Consider the following 23,256-nt stretch of genomic DNA (forward strand, 5'->3'; position numbering starts at 1 on the left):
TAATCAATTTCAATATCAAAAATTAATCAATTTTATCTAATTAATTGATAATTTAATATATTATGAAAACAATCTATAGAAACAATTGAATTTAGTTGAGAAAAAACAATCCAAAATAACTTCTTTTTTTTGGTCAATTTTTGGCCAATTCGATGGAAAAAAACGAGCATTTTTTTCCTCTTTTTTTTCCAAGCAATCAACCAAAATCCCTGAAGTTAACTTCACTTGAATTTTTGTTTTTTTTTCGAAGCTTTCAAGGACATTGGAAAATTTTCCATATGGAAAATGCATAGGAAAATAGAAAAAGTAAAAAAAAAAATCAATTTTCAATGTTTAATGCTTTGACCTTGCATTTTGAGAATACAAGGTCACTTCTTTTTTGTTGTCGTTATTTTTACGATTGTAAAAAAGGCAAACAAAAAAATTCGAGCAAAAAACCAAAAACCTGAAAAACAAGAAAATCAATTCTTGCGTCACATTCTTTATGAAGGGGTCAGGATAATAATCACGTGTATCCAGGATAATGTAGCGCTGCATGCGTGTGTATTTGGAATATCCGTAAAAACATTCGAATGCATGCACAGGGCACACACATGCTGAATGCAAAGCACATTTTTCATATGATCTTCATCGAAGCACGTTGTTGGATCTTGAATTTTCTTTTAAATTTTTCTTAGATTTTTTTCTTCAATTCCACATTTCAAATTGATCCAAAAAATGGGTTCCAAATATTGTTTCAAAAGTATAACGGTTGTACCGACTTACAAAGAATGTATCGATATAATTCTTTCGAAAACGCAACGTAAAACACCGACCGTTGTACATAAACATTTTAAAATATCTCGAATTCGTTCATTTTATATGCGTAAAGTAAAATTTACACAACAAAATTTTCATGATAAATTGGATACAATATTGACCGAATTTCCAAAAATCGAAGATATACATCCATTTTTTGCCGATCTAATGAATGTTCTTTATGATAAAGATCATTATAAATTAGCATTAGGACAATTGAATACATGTAAACATTTGATTGATAAGTAAGTAATGATTATTTCTTGATTTTTTTCGGTTATTTGCATAATTATCTTTATATTACCGAAATCTTATTGAATTAATTTTGGTTAATATGACAAAATTATGCCAGAAAAAAGCTTAATAAAGCTAATTAAGCCTTGTTCGTTCTGATTAATCACCACAATAATACAAGGTGCAGTCACTTTATTAACATTTTCTTTTCATTTTTTCAGTATTGCACGTGATTATGTTCGTCTATTAAAATATGGTGATTCATTATACCGGTGTAAAATGCTCAAAAGAGCTGCATTAGGACGAATGGTAACCGTATTGAAACGACAAACAGAAAATTTACAATATTTAGAACAAGTACGACAACATTTATCACGTTTACCATCGATTGATCCAAATATGCGTACATTGTTGATTTGTGGTTTTCCAAATGTTGGTAAATCATCATTTATAAATAAAATTACACGTGCCGATGTTGAAGTACAACCATATGCATTTACAACCAAATCATTATATGTTGGTCATACTGATTATAAATATCTTCGTTGGCAAGTTATTGATACACCCGGTATTCTTGATCATTCATTAGAAGAACGTAATACAATTGAAATGCAATCAATTACAGCATTAGCACATATACGTTCATGTATTGTCTATATAATGGATGTTTCACAACAATGTGGCTATTCAATTGAAGATCAAATATCATTATTTCATAATATTAAACCATTATTTTCAAATAAGCCAATAATTATTGTTGTTAACAAAATTGATGTTCGAAAAATATCCGATCTTAATGATGAACATCAAAAAATGTTTGATGAATTACGTAATGATCCAAGTATTATGTTAATACATGAAATGTCAACTGCAACATCGGATGGTGTAATTGAATTACGAAATGAAGCCTGTGATTTACTATTAGCACATCGTGTTGAACATAAAACAAAATCCAAACGTGGTGATGAGATTGAAAATCGTCTTCATATTGCCCTGCCAAAACCAAGAGATGATAAGGTAAATATAGTTTTTTTTCAAAAATGATTTTTTTTTCAATTTATAATCTGCAAGGGATGAAATCAGATCCAACTCAGAAAAAAAACAATGTTGAATTTAGCGAAACTGAATTATTATTATTTTTTATTTTCAAAATACTTTATATGGAAAACATTTACTGATTTCAATTTTTTTTTGTTTGTTTCTAGGAGCGGCCACCATTTATACCGGATGCTATCCTAAAGAAAAGAAATCAAATGGAAACCAATGGAAAAACTATTGATGATGATGATGATGATGAGGAAATTATGGATGGTGATGAAAATCTTCAACCAATGAAACGAAAATTAGAACGTGATATTGAATTAGAATTACGTGAAGATTATATACTTGATTTGAAAAAACATTATGATTTACCTGATGAAGAAAAATATGATATTATTCCCGAAGTATGGAATGGTAAAAATATTGCCGATTTTGTTGATAAAAATATTGAATCAAAATTAGATGCATTAATACGTGAAGAAGAAGAACGTATTAATTCTGGTTTCTATGATTTTGATTTGGAATCTGAAGATGACGAACTTCAAGAAATTCGACAATTAGCCAAGAAAATTCGTGATAAAAAAGGATTATTAAAATTTGAACAACGAATGAATAATACGAATAAATCAAAAACACCAAGAACAAATAAAAAACGTGAAAGAAGTTTATCACGTTTACGACAAGAACAACGACAACTTGGTGTTGATATTGAAAGTGATGAAGAGGGTAATTATTTTGATGAAGCAGCTGAAGATACAAGTATCCATCGACCACCATTGAAAAAGAGTCGAACAGATAATGAAGGTCATGTTCGATCTAGTTCGAAAACACCACGTGATCGTACTGGTGTTAAAAATGATGAAATGCGAAAGAAAGCAAGAAAATTATTGAAAATGTCTCAACGTAGATTAGCTGTAAATGCACGAAAAGGTGAAGCAGATCGTATGATACCGGCTACAAGACAGAAACATTTATTGGCTGGAAAACGTGGCCGTGGATCGACTCGAAGTCGATAAAAGAAGCAATGAGGTAAGTGTCTCGATCTAACAAAAAATTTTCACCCGGAAAAAAATGATGCTTCCAAATAATGCACGGGACGTAATTCAGAATTTCTAATTTTGGTGAAAGCTGCATTTCTGATCAAGATAATCTTCTAGCATATTTTTTAAAATCATGAATTTGTTCAATTTTAATTGATTTTTTCTTTTCATTTCAGACTTTTTTCATGTAAAATTCATTATGGTTTGGTTTGGTTGTTTTTGGAAGAATGGTAAGCAAATTCTTTTAAAAATTTACCTTAATAGAAAAAAAAAGATGAGTACCCACCAACTTGTAGGCAACTTGTTGTCGATGATCAAAAAGCTCTTTTTGGCTTTTGCACCACTCTGATTTCCGATAATGCTGATCATTACAAATGAAAACTTTTTGTTTCAAAATTTCTAATTTTTGTTTAATTTTTTACTTAACACATAGGATTCGATACTTTTTTTGGAGCAGAGATGAAAATTTTTCACTTGAAGAAAATAATGGTAAGATTTTTCTCACACACACACACACTTGAAACACATCGATCAAATCAATTACGGCATAACATTGGCACGATAGAGATTTCAATTTTCTTTTTGTCATTATTGTTGATGATGAACACTATTTTTGATACTCCATTTACTGGTTATGCCAAAATTAAATCAATTGCACTCTCTGTAAATTGTTTAAATTTGATCGATTTATGGTTTTTTCAAATTTGATACAACTAAAAAAAGATACCATTTTTTTTATTTTTCATTTTTTCATTTAAGCAGGTCTTTTTTCGATCATCATTTATGAGAAAGGTATGTTCGATTTTTTCAAAATTCGTTCGAATTATACACCACGCGGCATATTCATCCAATGGATGTACTTTTTCTTTTGATTCGATGGTCATTCCATTCAGCAATTATTGATGCCAATATTATCATTTTGATAATGATCAATTGAAGAGATCTACTTTTAATTGTTTCCGAAATCAATTTTAAAGTCTACATTTTATCATTGATACATTTTTTTTCTTTTGTTTTTAGGATCTCAAATCATTTCATTTTTGTTGTGTTCTGTTTGTCGATCTCATAATTGGTAAGTTTTTTCATTTGAACTAGATTTATTTGTTTAATACAAAGTATATGATGACCACTGTATAACAAAATAAATAGCTTTACCGGATTCAGAAATAATTTGAAGATAATTTGTTAGCTGATAATTTTATTGATAGCCATAGATTTTTTTATTATTACAAATTTTCTCTATTCTAATCGAATATTTTTCAATTTTTAAAGGATTCAACAACGTCCAATCTGTGTGGGTGGTGATAATTAAGGTGAGTTCTTTTCGTTCGGTAAAATAATCAAAATGTTTCGCTCAAAATTTGAATGATGAAACCCTTTATTTACCAAAGCATTCTCTATAATTGATAAACAATGATTTCTCAGTTCTGCTACTGAAATTTAATTTAGTTTTTCTTTCTATAGAAAAAACCCGTACAAATTCATTCTAATTTGTTTCCTTTTTTTTCCGTTTTTTTTATACAAACAGGTCATTCATTCAGTTATGTATTTTATAAAAAATGTAAGTTTTTTGAAAATTGAAAATCTTTTCTGATTGATGCAGATACGCCTGCGCTTGTCATCCATTATTTTACTCGGATGTGCAAGCTCAATTGAGGGATTTTTTTCAAAATATCTGCTAGATTAACAATTAGATCATGGATTTTGATTCATTCTAATCGATATGATTTGAAGATAATTTTCTAATGATATTCTTTTTTTCCCTAGTTGGTATTGATGGAAAACATTTTTGGACATTGGATCGCTCCCATTATTACCATGCTGGAATTTATATATTGTTATTTAATTATATTCATTTGATTGAGTTTTTGTTGTAAACAAATAAATTTTATTTCATTTCATACATTGTTTTGATTGTTTTGTTTTTTAAAGTATCAACATGAAACTAATATTGAATTGAATGAGAGAAACTAGAAAAGATTGATGATGAAAAAAAATTAAGAAATTTCGGCCAGTTTCATGGTTGTCCGATTGATGGTGGTGCCATAGCGAATGATGGATCAAAATCAAAAACTTCCCGAGCAATGAAAACACCACCGGCAAAAAATGCCCAACTTTTAACTAAATTCCTGCAAAAAATGAAATTTTTTGAAAAAAATTAAAAACCGTCGTGATCGTTGAAAAAATGATAAAATGAAACACTTACCACATGAAAGGATCATTATAGACCGATTTGGCCATATTGATGACTCGATTTCCATTTTCATTTCGTGGCATTTTTGTATTCTAAAAAAAAAATTTGAAATTTTTATATTGAAAAGTTGAAAAATTGAAAAAAAAATTTCTGAACCAACACAAAAAAATTAACATGTGTTTCGAAAAAAACGGATATCCACTAATGACACCTACAATAAGCTTTTCAAGTCTAAATAGTACATTGATTAAAGAGCAAAATTAATTTTTTTTATCCATTTTCTTATTGGCCCTATTGCGGTTATTATTTATCGATTTCTTTTCCGATCCATATATTTCGAAAATTTCTTAAAATAAGTTATTTCCATTTTTTTTCGCCCCAGTTATTGTGATAAAATGATGACCATAAGCAAATTTTAATTAATTCCAATTCGAAATTGTTATTATTTATATTTCTAATTTCATTTGTTTACATTTTACTGACGTATTGACAGTTAGATTGATGTTTTATATGTTTGTTTCAAATGATGATGATTATGTGTGGGTGGATTGTGTTTTAATTTATTTTCTGTGAGTTTTATAAGAGTTTGTTTATTTGCCATTTTCGAGAAAAATTTTTCTTTTAGCCATAATTGTTGGACACTGTTGACAGCCAAATCATAATAAATAAAAAAATCAACAATCATATCTCATATTTTTTGTTAATCCTGATTTCTGTCATCTTAAAATCAACCACCCTATCAATCTTTTTTTATCGTTTAAATACTTGAAGCAATTATCATAGAATATTGCAGGTATGTTTTATTTTAGTTGCCATTTTCAGATTATGATTTTCATTTTGTTTGTTTGATTTTTCAAATTCTAGCATCATTCGAACGTTCATGTTGCTCACAATCAAGCATATTGGTTGATACCTTAACAACGATTAACACTATTTGTTTTGGTTATCGTTTTGATGTGATGATCAAGAAGAAGAAAAAAATTCGCGATATATAACAATTTGTGATATATTTGCATCATATAATAATAGAATAGAGCTTTTTTTCCTTTTTCATCTCATCTCCCAAATCCTGGTGATATCTGATGATGGAAAACGTTAATGAAATTCCTGCCTTACATGGTGATGATTATCATCATCATTCTGATGTTGTTGGTATGTTTTTTTTAATCATTTTTTTTGGTGGGAGTTTCTCTTTGCAAATTTATTCATTTTTTTCCTTTTTCCCTGATTCATCGTTCATAGAAAAACCTTTAGAAAAGATAGATGTCGATAATAACAGCATTAATAATAATAATAATAATAATGAAAATGGAAATGAAAAAATGATTGAAACAAAAATTTCAAAATCCGAACAATCATTATCCGATAATAATAAACAATCATATAATAAAACATTTATGTATCAAATTCGTACACAATTATTAGGTATTCGTTTTCTTCAAAATGAACGTAAAGGTTTTGAACAAGAAGTTGAACGTTCAATGCATAAATTAAAAGTTAATCATGAAATGAATGCAATTGATAATGGTGATTTACCTGAAATTCTAATCAATATTCCTCATACTATAAATGATTTTGTTATTATTGAATTTGTTAACAAAACAATGGATGATGAAAAATTATTTTCATTGATTCAAAAATGTAATGAAGAATTTTTCGATAATTTACATCCAAATGATGTACAAATTGTACGTGATGCATTATTAATACATCCGATCAGAATTTTAGTTAATCAATTATTTTTATATCGTGGCCAATTAAATACACCAGTTGAACGTTGTTTAACAATGACAACAATTTTTTCATTACTTTCATCACCTTCAACGGCAAAACAACGACAACAAAATCGTTATCAACAATGTTTGATAGCACAATTTGAATCACCGGCACAGGTTACCGATGTATTGAATGTATTTCGTAAATTACATGGTATTATGAATCAATTTCAACCATTATCAACAAATATTGTTGTATCACGTGTTAATGAATATAAAATTGTAATGAATGCCGAGGTTGAAATTCAAGAAGAAATTAGTGATGGAAAATGGCAAACTTGTCCACGTGAAAAAGATAGTTTTAAAATTCGTACCAATATTGATAAACGTATCATAATCAATTTACAACAAGATCTAACACATTATAATTTTCCAATGATAAGAATTGAACGTTGTTTTGGAATGCTATTGTCACCCGGACGAAATGTTTCACCAAATCAAATGGTAGCTATTGGTTTAAATTCGATGAGTTCATCGATACCGAATCCGGAAACGGCACCAACACAATCACAATGGCAAATTGTTGCCAGTTGGATTCCAACCGAAATCGATTCGGATCATTTAAATACTGAAACAACACGAAGTAGTCGTGTATATTTTACTATTGCATTGGATTTAATTCTGGAAAATATTGAAGAACCAATTCGATTTATTTTCGAATCAAAAGCAAAAATCATTCCAACATCGATATCAGCAACTGAAAAATTTTGGAAAAATTTAGCTAATCTTTCGAAAAATTCACAACATTATATGCATGAATCATTTTCATTGATTGTTCGACAACGACCAGATATGCATGGCCGTATTATTTATGATGTAATTTCTTGTCTTTCATCAACGCAAATCGCTATGCAAAAACAGCGATTATCATTGCAGCTTAATTTGAATAAAATATCGGAAAGTTCAAAAGAGAATTCTACTCCGACACCCAGTTCACCATTGCCCGAAGAAGAACAACAACATGATAATAATAATAATGATGATGATGAACCATTACAAAGTGGATCTGGTTCGGTTCGACGTGAATGTTCACAAAATGAAATTCAAGCCTGGCATAACATTATGGAAAAATGGAATAAAGAAAATCTATCTGTACGACCACGACAATTGGCCAATATGATAAGACGTGGTGGAATTCCACAAGCTTTACGGCCAGAAATATGGCAGCTATTATCTGGTGCACATGAAATTGAAGAAAAAATATTACCAAAATATAAGCTATTTGTTACACAAGAATCTTCATATGAATCAATCATTTTACGTGATATTTCGCGTACATTTACTGCTCATGAAAAATTTCGTGATTCTGGATCGGATCAACAAGAATCATTGTTTCGTATTTGTAAAGCATATTCAAATTATGATTCGGAAATTGGCTATTGTCAAGGTCTTTCATATTTGATTGCAGCTCTTTTGTTGAATATGCCCGAAGAACAGGCATTCCTAGTGCTGATACAAATCATGTATCGTTATGGTTTACGTGATTTGTTTAAAAGTGGTCTAGAAAATTTACATTGTAAATTTTATCAACTTGAACGATTATTAGACGAACAAATACCCGAACTTTATTGCCATTTTATTGATCTACATATCGAAGCTCATATGTATGCATCACAATGGTTTTTAACATTATTCACTACAAAATTTCCATTGAATGTTGTGTTTCGAATTATTGATCTATTTCTGTTGGATGAAATGGATGTTATTCTACAGATCGCTTTAGGATTGTTACAAATGTCTAAAAATGATCTATTAGCATTAGATTTTGAAGGTATTATGAAATATTTTCGGGTCACTTTACCTAAAATTTATCGTGTTGATGATTCGGCTGCTCAATTGATTAAAAAATCTATCAAAATCAATGTCAAGGTTAGTTAATTTGTCTGTTGTCTTTCTTTTTAATTACATTATTCGGTTAAATGATTTTAGAAATCAAAAAAATATGAAGCTCAATTCAAAGAATGGCAGGAAAAGAATCGTGATCCATTGGAAATTTTGCAAACGGAAAATAAACGATTAATGCAGACGGTTGCCCGGTTAGAACAGGAAAACGATGATCAAGCAATGGAACTGATCGGATTATGCCAATCCAAAATACGGATGAAAATTGAGGTTGATCGTGCTGAAGATAAAGCTGACACACTTAACAACTTATTATTACAGACTCGAACTAAATTGGTCGATTCTGATGATGATCGTAAACAATTGAATGAAGAGCTTAAAAATTTAAAGGTTCGTAATAGTTGATCGGAAATTTTTCTTTAATAAAATGATTATTTACATTGATTAGGACAAGTATCGTCATGAAATTGATCGTTTCGAATTGGAAACTAAAAATGAACGGAAAATTATCGAAGAATATAAACAAATCTGTAAAAATTATCAGGAAAAATATGAAAAATGTCGAGAAGATTCGAATAAAATGATGGAAAAAATACTTAATGAAATAAAAACATGTCAAAATTGTACAGAAATTGTTAGAAAAATTATGCATTCAGAAACGGATAATTCGATCGATCAAAATAATCATAGTAGTAATGGTCAGATTGAAGAAGAACAAGATAAAGCTAAACAAGATCTTTATCGACGAATTGTCGATCTGGAATCCGAATTGATCAAAACAAAGATTGCTTTGGCCGAATCTGAAGATCGTAATGGGGTATGTTTTTTTTAATCTAATGTTGACAATTTTTATCGTTAAAAATTTTTTATTTTTTTTAGCAATTGATGGGAAAATTACATTCAACAACTTCAGAATTGAATTTATTAAAAGCAGAAAATGATGAACGTGCAGCAATGGCAAATAATACTTGGTTTACAAAAACATTATTATCATTTCGTGATGCAACAAATTCATCTTCATCATCATCATCATCAACACAAACAAAACATGTGAAACAAAGTAATTCAATTTCATCGGGAATTGCATCATCATTATCAAACGAATCATCATTGAACAATAGTCAACAAACTAATCAAACCAATAATAATGAGCCACAAAAATCAAATATGAATAATAAATTTCGACGTAACAGTAGTCAAAGTGAACATTGAAAACAAAACAAAAAAAATTCATCAAATATAAAATGTGCAAACAAAAAACAAAACAAAACAATCATTTTCTAGTCTGGTAAAAAATTGTTTAATAACAACAACAACAAAAAACTTTCTTTCATTCCTTTTTGTATAGATATAATATATTGTATTTTTTTTTTAAAAACAAAACAATCAATAAAAACAAAACAGAATACTTGGTTAACAATATATTCGAAAATGAATTTGATTAGATTTAATTTGGATTTTCACAAATACCAGTGAATAAAATATGTTTACCATCATTTGAAATTAACATGTAAACAAATGGTCGATCAACAATGAAATGAATTTCTTCTTCTAACATCATACAACATCGCATCATCATGATTGCAGTTGCAGCTGCAGCTTCAGTACCTTCTTCATTAACTTCAATTATAGCTTTTTGTATAACATCGGATACAAATAATTTTTCCGTACTAATACCGGAAAGATCAGCATCACCAGTGAACAATGTTTTTACATTCAATCGAACTAAATGTGGTATCAAATGATGTGTTGATTCAATTTTAAATTTAGGCATTCTTAATGTAACATCTTGAGAATCATCCATTCGTTTCAAAATTTGTGCCAAATGATCGCTATTTTGCATTGTTTCCAAAACATTTAAAATATTTTTTCCTTTCGAAGGTAATACGATTACCATCGAAATTGATCCAGTTGTATATGGAATTGCACAAGCTTCCAAACCCCATTCTTCAGAACGATAATAATGAAATTTTTCCTTTTTTCGCATCATTTTTACTTGAACGATGGTATTATCGGATTTATGAAAATCCTCATCTAATGTTTCGGCCTTATCAAAAGGATGTTTCCAAAGACCTTTGAAATGAATTGCATTTATCAATATGGCACGAGTTTCTGAATCAATTTGATCCAATAAAGTTGGTATCATATCTTTAGTAGCTTTCTTTACGGCACCGTTAATTTCAGCTAAAGCAGCTTTTGAATCACTAAAATCTAATTGTTTGGCCATGGCTGTAAAATTTTTGGTCAAAATATCAACATAGGCATCTTTCAATGGAAAACTTTTTCAACAAAAAAAAAAATTCATTAATTATGGAATATCATTTCAGAAAAAAAATATACTTACGTTTTATTACTGTAAAGCATGTTTGCATTATTCAAAACACTTTGGTTTGATCGAAAAAATTCTTGTAAATTTTTGGTTAAATTATCCAACATTAATTTACCATCTTCAATTTTGGTTACTTTTGTTCCGAATAAAAATTGAATCAATTCATTTTGGGTATGGGTATTAGCACCGGCTAATACCATTGCCATTGCTGTTGTCAATGAAAATGGTGAAAGAACAAGATTTTTACCCGATTCATAAAGATTTTTGGTCAATTTCATGACCATTTGATTATTATTGATATTTTCGTTTGCCATTGTTTTTTTCTCTTGTCAGGTGTATCAAGTATGAAAATTCAAAATAAAATGATTTCAATTTCGGAAAAAAAAATAATTAAGGGCGTAGGCGAATTTGATGTTGATGATAATGATAGCCAAAAATGAATGAAACAATCCAAAAAAAAACTGCTCAAACGTTTATAGCAACCAATATTATTACCATCATTTGGTAACGTCATTTAACCAAAAGAAACAAAAAAAATCGAATGAATGAAATAGAATGTAATACACAAGCAATGGTGCCTCTATTTGATGCAAGAAAAAAAAATTGTTTATGACTTTAGCAATATAAAAAACAGCTGGCATAGTTATAAAAAAATTGTTGCTAACCACAGTTCTTTATTTGGTTTTTTTATTTGGTTTTTTTTGTTCGATGTCAATCAAAATAAACATTATTATTTGAAAAAAATATTTAATCTTTCATTGGAAGAATTGGATATGGTGCTATTGGTTGTGAATTGTTACCATAGTTTTCAGAATATGGTGGTGGTGCTTCATTGAAACCGATTGGTGGTGCCGATGGAATTGCACCACCACCACCACCACAAGCATTAGGATCTGGAATTGGTGGATACATCATCATATTAGGATTAGAACCAGGTTGTTGACCAAATGAATATTGTTGTTGTTGTCCTGGTTGTGGATAAAAATTCGGTACTGGTTGCGGTTGTTGTTGCTGCTGCTGATTCAACTGTTGATTAGTCAAAATTATTGGCAATTTGCAATAAAGATTGATTGCTAAAGGAATATCCAATTTAACTTCGATATAATAATTTATCTGTATTACACGACAAGTATTATGAATGACTGGTAATGCTTTTGGCAAAAGAATTTGTATGATATTGGCCACCAATACGATTGGCTGCAACCTGTTGACCAAATGTTGTTAGAATTTTTTCACGATGTGTTTCACGATTATTATAAGCTGATATTTGAATATCTTGTTTAATCGATGCACTTAATGTCATTAATTTATCCGAATAATTATCAATAAAACAAGTAAGAGGAATAGTACTGCCCATTGTCCATCCAGCTTGAGGTATATTGCAACGCATTGTTAATTTTTTCCCATTGAATAAACCAACTGTTTTAGATTGATCATCTTGTACGGGTGACTAAAATGAAATATTAAAAAAAACAATATTAATAATTAAATTTGCTCTTAAATAACTGTGTGTGTGTAAATATTACATAAAGTTCATTCGGAGAAACCGAAGGTGATCCCAATAATTGAATGTCCAATTCTTTAGTTTTACCACCGACACTTGCTTTAAGGCGATATTCAATAAATGCCCATCGTTTATATTGAAATGAACTTGGCAGATTGATTGGTATGACAAATTGAAATGGAAGCTCATGATTTCCTGGACCAAGTTTCGAACCAACACCATTTGGTGCAAATTGATAAATCTGACGAAATAATTCGAAATTTTCATTCACAGAATGTTCTCTATTTTGATGATGATGATGATGACGATGATGATGATTATTATTATTAATAATATTACTTGTAATAATAGTGGTAGTTGATCCAACTGTTGATTTACCAATCGTATGATTTCTAGGCTGATTAATTTGAATCAATGTATGAACACGTCCATTGAATAATAATTCCAAATTATTTTGATCAATCGATTCATTTAATGAAAATACTAAACGACCAGTAATTAATTCACCTGAATGATAAGTTTGATTCGAACGATCCAATAGAATCGAAATCGAATTTACTCGATTTTCGAATAATGATCGTATGATGTTCATGATGATGATGAATGTTTTTTTTCACAAATAACACGCTATCGTTGTTTTGTTTATTGCTTTCGGAATCTAACGAAAATGATGACGATGACTCATAAAATGAACAAAAAAAAATCAAAATAAACAAACAAATATTGACAAGGTTTTTTTCCAATCGACGACTCATATAACCATCGATGATGTTTGGATAACAAATGAAGAGAGTGTTAGAAAAAAGAAAAAGAGAAAGTTATTGCTACAATCGAGGAAAAACTTATGGAAATGTTTGCTCGTCCCATTTCAATTTAATACGTCATTGGAAGGATTAAAGAGTAACCATTTGAATCAAAAACTATGTGATTTTCAGAAAACAAAAGTTAAATTATCATCAGATTTTTTGTCATAATCAGATTGTTAATGGTAGGCGTATTTTATTGTGTTTTTTTAGACAGAGAAAAAATTTTAAAATCAGTTTTTTGTATTTTGAAAATTGCTCATTCTATGGCAACAAACAAATGATGATTAGTAAAATACTTTAAAAATTAAATTGATCATTGATGATCGATTGTTTTTTATTCACCAAAACAACCAAATGATGAAAGTTTATTATGTGTTGTTAATGATAATGATGATGGTTTAAATTGTTTAATTGATTCAATATCTAATTGTTGATAGGTTAGAATAATTGGTAAACGACAAAGTAAATTTATTGACCATGGTATATCTAGATAAATATCTAATATATAATTAATATGTACTAATTGACATGTACCATATACAATTGGTAATTTTTCTGGTAATGTTATATTTAAAATTTGTTCAAATTTTGAATTTGATTTAATATTTGGTCCAATCATTTTTAATACTTTACGATTACAAACTTTACGTTCGGATAATGCCATTAAAAATATTTGCTGACGAAGTTTTGCTTTTAATGTTAAAATTTTATTTGAATTATTTTCAATCGAACACATTACAGGTATAAATTGACCAACAGTAAAACCAATTCTTGGTAATTGACATTTCAATGTAACTAAACGTGAACGAATTATACCGATTTTTTTCTTTCTTGTATCACAAAATGGTATCTGGAAAATGGTATATATGTTATTTAGGGAATTATAACAGATTACAAGACAGACAAACAAAACAACTTACCAACAATGTACTAATAGAAGTATTTGGATTAGTTAAAATGATTATTTCAATAAATTTGATTGTTAAACCAAATATAGCTTTAATTTTATATTTAATATGACTATCGAATGTATAACGAAATGTACTTGGTATATTGATCGGTATCTGAAAATTGAATGGAATTTCATGCCATCCAGGTTTTAATATTGAAGGTTCTATAGACAGAATTGGAAAAAAACATTCATTAAGAAAAACATCACCATTAAGCGAAATGACATACGATCTTTTGGTCGAAAATATTGTTGAAATAATGGTTGACATTCGATCGCTGTACGACTTTTATTTGTTTCCAGATAAGTTTTTGCCTGGCCGAAAAATTTTATTCTTATTTTATCCACATCTAATGTATCGATTAATAAAATTTTACAATAACCAGTTATTGATTCACCACCAAAATAGGTTGCATTTTCACGATCCAATACAATTTTCAATGATTTTACTGATATTTTCCATAATGGTGTCACTTTGACCAATGTTCGTCGAAGACAAATCATTTTGTCAGTTTATCGTTGTTGTCATCAAATGAAGTGATCATTTTTGGGAAATGTAAATTTTTCATTACTTTTTATAGTCGATTTTCAATCGAATGAATGTCATGCGATTTTAGTTTTGTTGAATCAATCGATCATTAATTGACGTAATTTCATTCTTTTTGGGTTCCACATGAAGATGATGGATTACACTGTTGATATTTTTTTTTTTTTTTTGTTTCTGGATAAATCGAATAAGAACTTTTTCGAGTTTCTATTTATTTAATTAGAATAATAATTTTTCGTTTTGTTTTGTTTTCGATTACAATAATAAGTTTACCATACAATTTTAATGGGTCGGTTAGACTTTAGTAATTCCTTCGGTTAAAGCAATGGATGATGAAAAATTTTTGATCAAATTGAATCAAAAATTAAATGATCAATCAAGAAATGATCGTTTGGAAAATGTTTTTGAATTGAATATGAAATTATTGAATAATGAACTGAAAAATTTGATTGAAAATGATTTGAATCGTGAAAAATTATTAGAATTTGTTGATTGTAATAAACCATTAGATTTTGGACAAATATTTGACCCGGAAGAATTTATTGAACAACGTTTTCAATATTTTGGTTCCGGATCATTTGGTAATGCTATACTTATGTATCGTGGACGACGGTATACGGAAAAAATGATTAAAGCAATAAAATGTTTACCCGAAAAATTAGCAACAAATATTTATTCATCAGCAATGAGTTATTCGGATGTTTGTAAAGAAGTTGTTTGTTTAAAAATTTTATCACAACTTTCATCCGGTGTTACAATTGTTGAAAATCAATCAATTAATGAAAGTGATCATGAATTTGGTGATTCAAATCTGTCAACACGAAGACGATTGACTAATGATTCGAATGAATCAAGTAATGATTCGAATGAAGATGATGATGCTGAACCAGAACCAATTGTCGAATCAAGACGTCCACGTAAACGATATCGTTTTAAAACCGGTTGTTTTCCAATTGTATCCAAAATTTATCTTTGCCATAATGAAGCAAAATCATTAATAAATTTTGAATCACTTATACCATCATTGGATGAAAGTCGTCTACCACAGAATAATATTCTTGAAACAATCATTATAGTTATGGAACATTGTGGTTTACAGTTACGTGAACTAATGGATCAACAAATGATTCAACCATTTGCATTGATATCGATATTCAAACAGATTGTCATAGGTTTGGCTATTGCTGAAAGTATTTATAATTTTGAACATCGTGATCTTCATATTGATAATATTATCTGTAAAGAAGTTGAAACACGTTGGATAAAATTTGTTTTCAAATCGAAAAAATATAAAATTCTTTCGTTGGGGTTTGAAGCAAAAATTATTGATTTTGGTTATTCACGTATTAATGATGGTGATAAAATTTATTATAAAAATTTGGATGCACTTGATTATGATTCAGATATGGATGATCCATATAATGCAATGGCAAAATTATTTAATCGACAAAATGGTGGTGGTGGTGGCGGTCAATGGTCCGATTATTCAAATCGTACAAATTTTATATGGATAAAATATTTAGTAAAAAAATTATTAGAATATATGGATATCTGTTATAAGGATAATCATCGAAAAACAACAGCAACAACAACAACAACAACAATATCAATAGCAACGATACGACAAGAGTTACCGATTACGAAAAAATATTTTCAATCAATACAGACAAAAATTATTATGGGCAATTGTGAAGATATTTTTCAACTTTTCAATCAATTAATACAAAATGATTTTAATCATTTAGTTCCATTTCGTTGCTATTGATTTCTCCGATATCAAATAACTTTTTTTTTCAAATCAATTTTCTTATCATCGAAAGGAAAAGAAGAAAATTTCTTTTTTCTTTCATTGATAACAAATTTGCGGCTTCGAAATAAAATTTTGATCATAACTAACAAAAAATAAAACATTTCATTTTAACAAAAAAAAAACGCTTAAAAATTATGAATATTTTTCGTGCATATCATCGTGTGATGACCAATCATCCAATCAAAACACAATGTATAACAACAGCATTATTGGTTACATCGGGTGATCTAATTGCACAAAAATTGATTGAAAAACAACCAGAATTGATTGTAAAAAGAACAGTAAAATTTGCATTATTTGGATTATTATTTGTCGTAAGTTGTCGGTACAAAAAATATTCGCGAACAAAAAAAAATATGTAAATTACAAATATTCAATGATTTTTAGGGACCATCAATAACTTTTTGGTATCGAATATTGGATAGACGTTTTGGTCCGAAACAATTACTACTGAAACCATGGCAAAAAGTTTTAATCGATCAGGCTACATTTAATCCTTCGATTCATATGATGGCAATTATTATGTTAGGATTGATGAGTCAAGAATCATTTAAAGAAATTAAAACTAATATCGAAGATAAATATGTTGATATTATGAAAAATAGTTATAAAGTTTGGCCTGCTGTACAGATGGTTAATTTCTATATGATTCCATTGAATTATCGGTAATTTTGATGATGATAATCGAAAAAATCATTTCCAAAGATAATCTTTTCTTTTCTTTTTTTGTTGTCAATCCATAAAGGGCTGTATTTACATCGGGATTTTCATTGGCATGGAATTCCTATTTGGCTTGGAAATTGGGTGAAAAAGAAAAATAATTTTATCTGAATAAAATGAATTAGAAAATTTATTAGAAATTTGAAATTGGATCACAGTAAAATTCACAAACAAAGTTACATCATAAATAAAAACAAAAACCATGCCTGATGATAATGTTTCATTAGTTGATTAAATAAAAGATTTAATTATTCAAAAAAAGATCATGAATATATTCCGTGCATATAATCGAATAATGATTAAACATCCAATCAAAACACAATGTATTACAAATGCTTGTTTAGTTGCAACCGGTGATATTATTGCACAAAAATTTATTGAAAAACAACCTGAACTTTTAGTTAAAAGAACGGCTAAATTTGCATTGTTTGGCCTTGTTTATATTGTATGTATTTGAAATTCTTAGAGCATTTTTGATGTATTGAATTTGAATCTTTTTTTGGTTTTTTTTTGAAAAAACAAACAACACCAGGGACCATGCATATCATTATGGTATAGATTTTTGGATCGAAGTTTTGGTCGAACAAAACAAATCATTTTGAAACCATGGCAAAAAATGATTATCGATCAATCAACATTTAGTCCAGCTATCAATTTTTTTGCTTTACCAATATTAGGTCTAATGAATCGAAAATCAACAAATGAAATTGTTAAAAATATACAGGAAAATTATATTGATATTATGATTGCAAGCTATAAAATTTGGCCAGCCGTTCAGATTGCTAATTTCTATCTAATTCCATTGAATTATCGGTATTTATTTATTTATTCATTTGAATATCATTAACCTGAAAACAATGAATTTTTTTTGTTTTGTTTTGCATTTTCTATAGAGCTATATTTGCATCAATGTTTGCATTAATATGGAATTCATATTTTACCTGGAAACTTGGTGAAAAGAAATAGAATTTATTTAGGTTGATTATTTTTTACGTTTTGTAATTATCTATGTTTTCTATAATTTTTTTTTGTAAATCGAAATAAAAACTGTTATTTAAAAAAAAAAAGATTTTTGTCATTTTGGAACAAAATTTCCAAATTGGCTTTCAGAAATGACGTCAATATATAGAATATTCACCAACAGCTGTTTCAGGATTGTCGCTCCAAGAATTGTTTACATTTATTCAAAGTATTTAAATGATTGAATGAAAAACAAAAAATGGATGATCCGATGAATTCTAATATCGAGGATTTATTCAATCCATTAATTCGTCGACGAAAAGTTTTGATTCCGGGAAAAGGTGATGTTCCAGATTATTCAAATGGAACAAAGGTGAGACATTGTTGTTTGAAATGTCCATTAACAAAAATTTTAAAAAATTTTAGGTAACATTTCATTTTAAAACTGAAGCTTCATATTCTGATGATGATAATGAATTAGACATGATAGTGATTGATGATTCAAAATCATCGAATAAACCAATGGAATTATTTATTGGAAAACAATTTAAATTTCCATTATGGGAAGAATGGATTAAACATATGCGATTGGGTGAACTTTCACAATTAAGTTTAGATTGGTTGCTATGTCAAGATGTGTATCCACTTTTATCAAAATCGTATAGAAATTTTGCCACTCCACATGACCATAATCATGATCACGATGATCCAGCAAGACGATCGCATTGTTGTGGAATGGCTAAACAAACTGGAACAGGCCATAAAGATCTTGATGAACTTATCAATAAACCACCAAAACGATTACGATTTACTATCGAAATTATTCGTGTCGAAAATCCGAATGATGTTGATAAAGAAATCTGGCTAATGAATGAAAAAGAAATGCAAGAAAATATACCAATTTTACAATGTGAAGGTAATGAATTATTTGCAGCGAAAAAATTTGAAGATGCTTCATATAAATATCGTAAAGCATTGGCTATTCTTGAACAATTAATGACAAGAGAAAAACCCGGTGATCAAGATTGGTTAAATTATGATCTAGCAAAAATTCCATTACTTAGTAATCTATCACAATGTGAACTATATCTACAACAATATTATAATGCTATACGACATACTGATGAAGTATTGGAAAAAGATTCAAAAAATATTAAAGCTTTATATCGTCGTGCTAAAGCACATTCAGCCGTATGGAATGTTGAACAAGCTAGAAAAGATTTTCAACGTGTTTCCGAATTAGATCAAACATTACAACCAATGATCAAACAACATCTTATTGAACTTGATCATCAGGTTAAACGTAAAACGCAGGAAGATATGCAATTATTGAAAGGGAAATTATTTTGAAAAACAAAATTAATCTTTTTTTCTGTTTTTTCTTATTGTTTTTGTTAAACAAATTATATTTTTATTTCGTTTTTTAATTGTAATTTAATGAAATGAATTTATTCAAATCCGTCCTCTATGAATATATTCGATTTATGAAATAAACAATTTTTTTAATAAGCAAATTACCTTGATCAACAAATGAATGAATTCAACAAGTTGCAAACAAACGACGACATCAAATTCATAATTGTGAATTAATCATGAAACTTCGACATCATTTTCGTGATCTTCAGGAATGGAATAATCAAGGTCTAACGATCAAAAGTACTAGTTCGGATTGTGCTGTAAAATTATTCGATTCTGCATTGACTCAGGTATTTTACACTGATAATAACAATCGTAAAGATTAGTGAAATTCATGTTTTGCATGTTATAGTATGTTGGTTGGTATGATGATGATATTGGTATGGCTACAACTGTAGAGAAAATGATTGCCGAAGATCCAAATTTTGTTCTTGGTCGTGCATTATCGATTGGTTTGGATCTTATCGGAACCGGAACAAGTATTCGACGTGATCCAAATCTAAATACTCAGCTAATCGATTTGAAACAATTGGCTGATAAACGTAAATCTGAAATTGAATGGCGTGAATTTGCTCATGTTCAGGCAATCGATTTACTTGCTAATGGAAATATGGCTGCAGCCAGTGAAATATGGGAACAAATTCTTAGCAAATATCCAACTGATATGCTTGCATTAAAATTTGCACATGATGTTTATTTTTATCTTGGTGACAAGAAAAACATTCTGAATTCAGTTGAAAGAGTTTTTTCAAAATGGGAAACAAGTCAAGATCCACTTCAAGGGTAAGTTCAAGTGATTTAAAATAATTATTTTTTGACAAAATTTTTCCTTTTAGATACATTCACGGAATGTATGCATTTGGATTGGAAGAACATCGTCGATACAGTGATGGTGAGAAGCAAGCAAAATTAGGTTTGCAAAAAATTCCTCAAGATGCTTGGGCAGTTCATGCTTTAGCACATGTTCATGAAATGCAACGTAGAACAAATGAAGGAATCGATGCTATCAATACAACGGAAAAAGATTGGCAAGGCTGTAATTATCTAGCTTGTCATAATTATTGGCATTGGTCATTGTTTCATATGGAATTGGATCGACCAGAATCAGCATCATCGATCTATGAATCACGAATTGGACCACAAGCTAAAAAAAGTGGAAACATGTTGGATATTGTTGATGCTACTTCATTGCTTTATCGATTGGATTTATTGTTTCCGAACAAATATACTGCTAATCATTGGCAAGATTTATACAAAGTTTGTGAACCACATTTCGATGATCATATTTTAGGCTTTAACACTGTTCATTTTACAATGGCATGTCTTGGAAATGATAGACCAGAAAAAGCTGAAGAATTATTGGAAGGATTACGATCAATTAAATCGGCAGGCATAATTAAAGATCATTGGATTGATATTACTGAACAGGTTTTACAATCAATGATTGATTTTAAACGTGAAAAATATCAATGTTCATTAGAACAATTGTTGGCCATCAAAGATGATCTGCTCAAAATGGGTGGAAGCGATGCTCAACGAGATGTTTTCAATCAGCTAATGTTAGTGGCTGCAGTTCGTGCACAATCAATGGATATTTGTCAACAATTATTGAATGAAAGAAAATCATTACGAGGTGATGATATTGTTGTACGTGAATTGATTAAAGTTATGGAACAATGTTAAACAAACACACACAAAAATTCACCAAATTTGAAATTTTTTATTATTTTTTTCAAAATAAAATTTGTTAATTGTATATGATTATACAATACAAAAAGAATAAAAATGAAATGGTTTCATTTAATCGAAAAGACCGAATCCCATATCATCATCTTCCTCTTCCTCCTCTTCTTCTTCTTTCTTTTCAGCAGCAGAAGCTTTAGCAGCGTTATCACCACCACCGGCAACAGCAGTTGGAGCAGCTAAAGCAGCAAATTTCGATGGATCTTTCAAATATTCTTTTGCTCGTGATGCAGCTTCGAAATCGATATCGGTAACCAATGCAACCGAAATCAAATTCTTCAATCCATTTACGATTGAATGCGGTACCGATGCCAATGTTGGATAACCGATCGACAATGATACAGAGGCAACATTTCGTACACCTTCCAAGAAACGCAGACGAATATCATCCGGTGTAATATCCAAAATATCCGGATCGAAAACAGTACCCGAATCGTAAACTTGACGAATCACTAAGCCATAAGTGAACGGAGAGATGTTCAACATGTTCAACAAAGTAGCTTCAGAAGCGCCGACTCGATCATTTTTCTTGATCAGATGAATTTCATTCAAAATTTCAATGGTACCCTTGGAAATTTTGGTTGGAATCGACAAAGCTTGAAAGAAACTAGTCTTTTCCGGACCTAAGCCAGTATTTTGCGCCGGGATCTTTACGTCGCATGGAGCCAAAGCACCTGCACGAGCTGGAGCTTGAACCTTGTTATCCAAAATCTTGTCACGAATGTCAACCAATTCTTTTTCAGTGAAAACGAAACCAATGTTGGACTTGATATGAGGCAACAATTTTTCCAAAGCCGGATTGCTATCGATATGGCCACGAATAGCCTTACGAATCATCGTATTTTTACCCATCAACAAAACGGCATCCTCACGAAGCGAATGACGAATCGTTTGCATTTGTTTCGATCCGACATTATCCACACCTACGATAAAACATTTTGGATATTCGTCCAACAGATTCTGTATTGGAAAGGAAAAAAAGGAAAATGAATGAATGAAAGAATTCAAGAAATAACTAGGAAAAAAAATACCAACCAAAAGTTTGGTGAAATAGTTGGCTTTCCAGGTAGATCTGTCCTCCCTGCCCATCGTTAAATTTGTGAAACAAGGATTATAACTTTTAAGGACAAATCTAAAAAATATTCTATAAATTGAAAACAAAGAATTCAATTAACAAAAAAGATCAAAAAATGAATATCAAAAACTTACAGTTAAGTTGGGAAAATGTTGAGAAAAAAAAATTTGCACAAATCAAACACGTTCAACACAATGTGCTGTTTGGAAATGATGTGTGCTGTGTTTTTTAGAAAGGAAAAAGGAAAAAGTTGAGAAAAATATACACACGTGAAAAAAATATCGATTACTATCGCGATAGTCAATTGTCCGTTCGAATTGAATTTTAAGGCGGTACTTTGTTAGCCAGAATCAACCAATCATATTTGTTTTCGGTTAGGATATTTGAATTGAAACCATCCAAACAGATGAATTTTGTTTGTTTGTGTTTTTTCACTCAACAACAATGTATCCAATGCTTAATATTCGATAATT

General features: G+C 29.4%; 10 protein-coding genes and 1 long non-coding RNA gene across 12 annotated transcripts; 6 read left to right on the top strand and 5 right to left on the bottom strand.

Moving 5' to 3' along the window:
* The first annotated feature begins 505 nt into the window (after positions 1-505).
* Non1 (nucleolar GTP-binding protein 1) lies at positions 506-3,894 on the top strand. Its single transcript, XM_075824516.1, has 6 exons — positions 506-1,043; positions 1,254-2,049; positions 2,238-3,102; positions 3,290-3,343; positions 3,547-3,602; positions 3,876-3,894. Exons 1-3 carry the CDS (start codon positions 718-720, stop codon positions 3,087-3,089), a joined length of 1,974 nt encoding a protein of 657 aa, XP_075680631.1. The 5' UTR covers positions 506-717; the 3' UTR covers positions 3,090-3,102; positions 3,290-3,343; positions 3,547-3,602; positions 3,876-3,894.
* A 1,084-nt stretch (positions 3,895-4,978) lies between these two features.
* LOC142646231 (uncharacterized) lies at positions 4,979-5,499 on the bottom strand. The gene is made up of 2 exons (XM_075824521.1): positions 5,320-5,499; positions 4,979-5,242 (listed from the first exon to the last, which is right to left on the bottom strand). Exons 1-2 carry the CDS (start codon positions 5,388-5,390, stop codon positions 5,131-5,133), a joined length of 183 nt encoding a protein of 60 aa, XP_075680636.1. The 5' UTR covers positions 5,391-5,499; the 3' UTR covers positions 4,979-5,130.
* Positions 5,500-5,593: 94 nt separating this feature from the next.
* On the top strand, positions 5,594-10,294 carry GAPcenA (GTPase activating protein and centrosome-associated). The gene is made up of 6 exons (XM_027339538.2): positions 5,594-6,100; positions 6,172-6,459; positions 6,550-8,951; positions 9,012-9,314; positions 9,373-9,741; positions 9,804-10,294. The coding sequence occupies exons 2-6, from the start codon at positions 6,390-6,392 to the stop codon at positions 10,134-10,136; spliced, it is 3,477 nt and encodes a 1,158-aa protein (XP_027195339.1). The 5' UTR covers positions 5,594-6,100; positions 6,172-6,389; the 3' UTR covers positions 10,137-10,294.
* On the bottom strand, positions 10,201-11,708 carry LOC113790023 (ipis-1-like). The gene is made up of 2 exons (XM_027339636.2): positions 11,269-11,708; positions 10,201-11,203 (listed from the first exon to the last, which is right to left on the bottom strand). The coding sequence occupies exons 1-2, from the start codon at positions 11,565-11,567 to the stop codon at positions 10,372-10,374; spliced, it is 1,131 nt and encodes a 376-aa protein (XP_027195437.1). The 5' UTR covers positions 11,568-11,708; the 3' UTR covers positions 10,201-10,371.
* A 528-nt stretch (positions 11,709-12,236) lies between these two features.
* LOC113789987 (arrestin domain-containing protein 2-like) lies at positions 12,237-15,145 on the bottom strand. The gene is given in 5 exon segments (XM_075824523.1): positions 12,237-12,703; positions 12,780-12,952; positions 14,023-14,413; positions 14,484-14,677; positions 14,743-15,145. Coding segments are annotated over 5 exon segments (1,350 nt in total). The 5' UTR covers positions 15,017-15,145; the 3' UTR covers positions 12,237-12,385.
* An 80-nt stretch (positions 15,146-15,225) lies between these two features.
* On the top strand, positions 15,226-17,538 carry LOC113789997 (uncharacterized). Its single transcript, XM_027339605.2, has 2 exons — positions 15,226-16,694; positions 17,256-17,538. The coding sequence occupies exons 1-2, from the start codon at positions 15,385-15,387 to the stop codon at positions 17,536-17,538; spliced, it is 1,593 nt and encodes a 530-aa protein (XP_027195406.1). The 5' UTR covers positions 15,226-15,384.
* LOC142646233 (uncharacterized) lies at positions 16,982-18,643 on the bottom strand. Its single transcript, XR_012847206.1, has 2 exons — positions 18,531-18,643; positions 16,982-17,696 (listed from the first exon to the last, which is right to left on the bottom strand). It is a non-coding gene; the product is annotated as an uncharacterized LOC142646233 (long non-coding RNA).
* LOC113790083 (mitochondrial inner membrane protein Mpv17-like) lies at positions 17,689-18,631 on the top strand. The gene is made up of 3 exons (XM_027339702.2): positions 17,689-18,034; positions 18,122-18,402; positions 18,483-18,631. Exons 1-3 carry the CDS (start codon positions 17,855-17,857, stop codon positions 18,553-18,555), a joined length of 534 nt encoding a protein of 177 aa, XP_027195503.2. The 5' UTR covers positions 17,689-17,854; the 3' UTR covers positions 18,556-18,631.
* A 56-nt stretch (positions 18,644-18,699) lies between the features above and the next one.
* On the top strand, positions 18,700-20,063 carry LOC142646230 (AH receptor-interacting protein). Of its 2 annotated transcripts, none has more exons than XM_075824518.1 (2): positions 18,700-18,922; positions 18,976-20,063. In XM_075824518.1, the coding sequence occupies exons 1-2, from the start codon at positions 18,809-18,811 to the stop codon at positions 19,897-19,899; spliced, it is 1,038 nt and encodes a 345-aa protein (XP_075680633.1). In that variant the 5' UTR covers positions 18,700-18,808; the 3' UTR covers positions 19,900-20,063. The 2 variants fall into 2 exon arrangements, with proteins under 2 accessions (XP_075680633.1, XP_075680634.1); XM_075824519.1 differs by having other exon boundaries at positions 18,794-18,922; positions 19,031-20,063.
* Positions 20,051-22,669, top strand: LOC113789954 (tetratricopeptide repeat protein 38-like). Its single transcript, XM_027339561.2, has 3 exons — positions 20,051-20,255; positions 20,318-20,748; positions 20,802-22,669. Exons 1-3 carry the CDS (start codon positions 20,142-20,144, stop codon positions 21,646-21,648), a joined length of 1,392 nt encoding a protein of 463 aa, XP_027195362.2. The 5' UTR covers positions 20,051-20,141; the 3' UTR covers positions 21,649-22,669.
* RpLP0 (ribosomal protein LP0) lies at positions 21,666-22,846 on the bottom strand. Its single transcript, XM_027339647.2, has 2 exons — positions 22,744-22,846; positions 21,666-22,668 (listed from the first exon to the last, which is right to left on the bottom strand). Exons 1-2 carry the CDS (start codon positions 22,795-22,797, stop codon positions 21,766-21,768), a joined length of 957 nt encoding a protein of 318 aa, XP_027195448.1. The 5' UTR covers positions 22,798-22,846; the 3' UTR covers positions 21,666-21,765.
* Between the last annotated feature and the right edge of the window lie 410 nt (positions 22,847-23,256).

Source organism: Dermatophagoides pteronyssinus, unplaced genomic scaffold (assembly GCF_027571235.1).
Source record: "Dermatophagoides pteronyssinus isolate colony J.1.1.1.1 unplaced genomic scaffold, Derpt_VIB-CSIC_2022.12 sq0002, whole genome shotgun sequence".
Lineage (NCBI taxonomy): Eukaryota > Metazoa > Arthropoda > Arachnida > Sarcoptiformes > Pyroglyphidae > Dermatophagoides > Dermatophagoides pteronyssinus.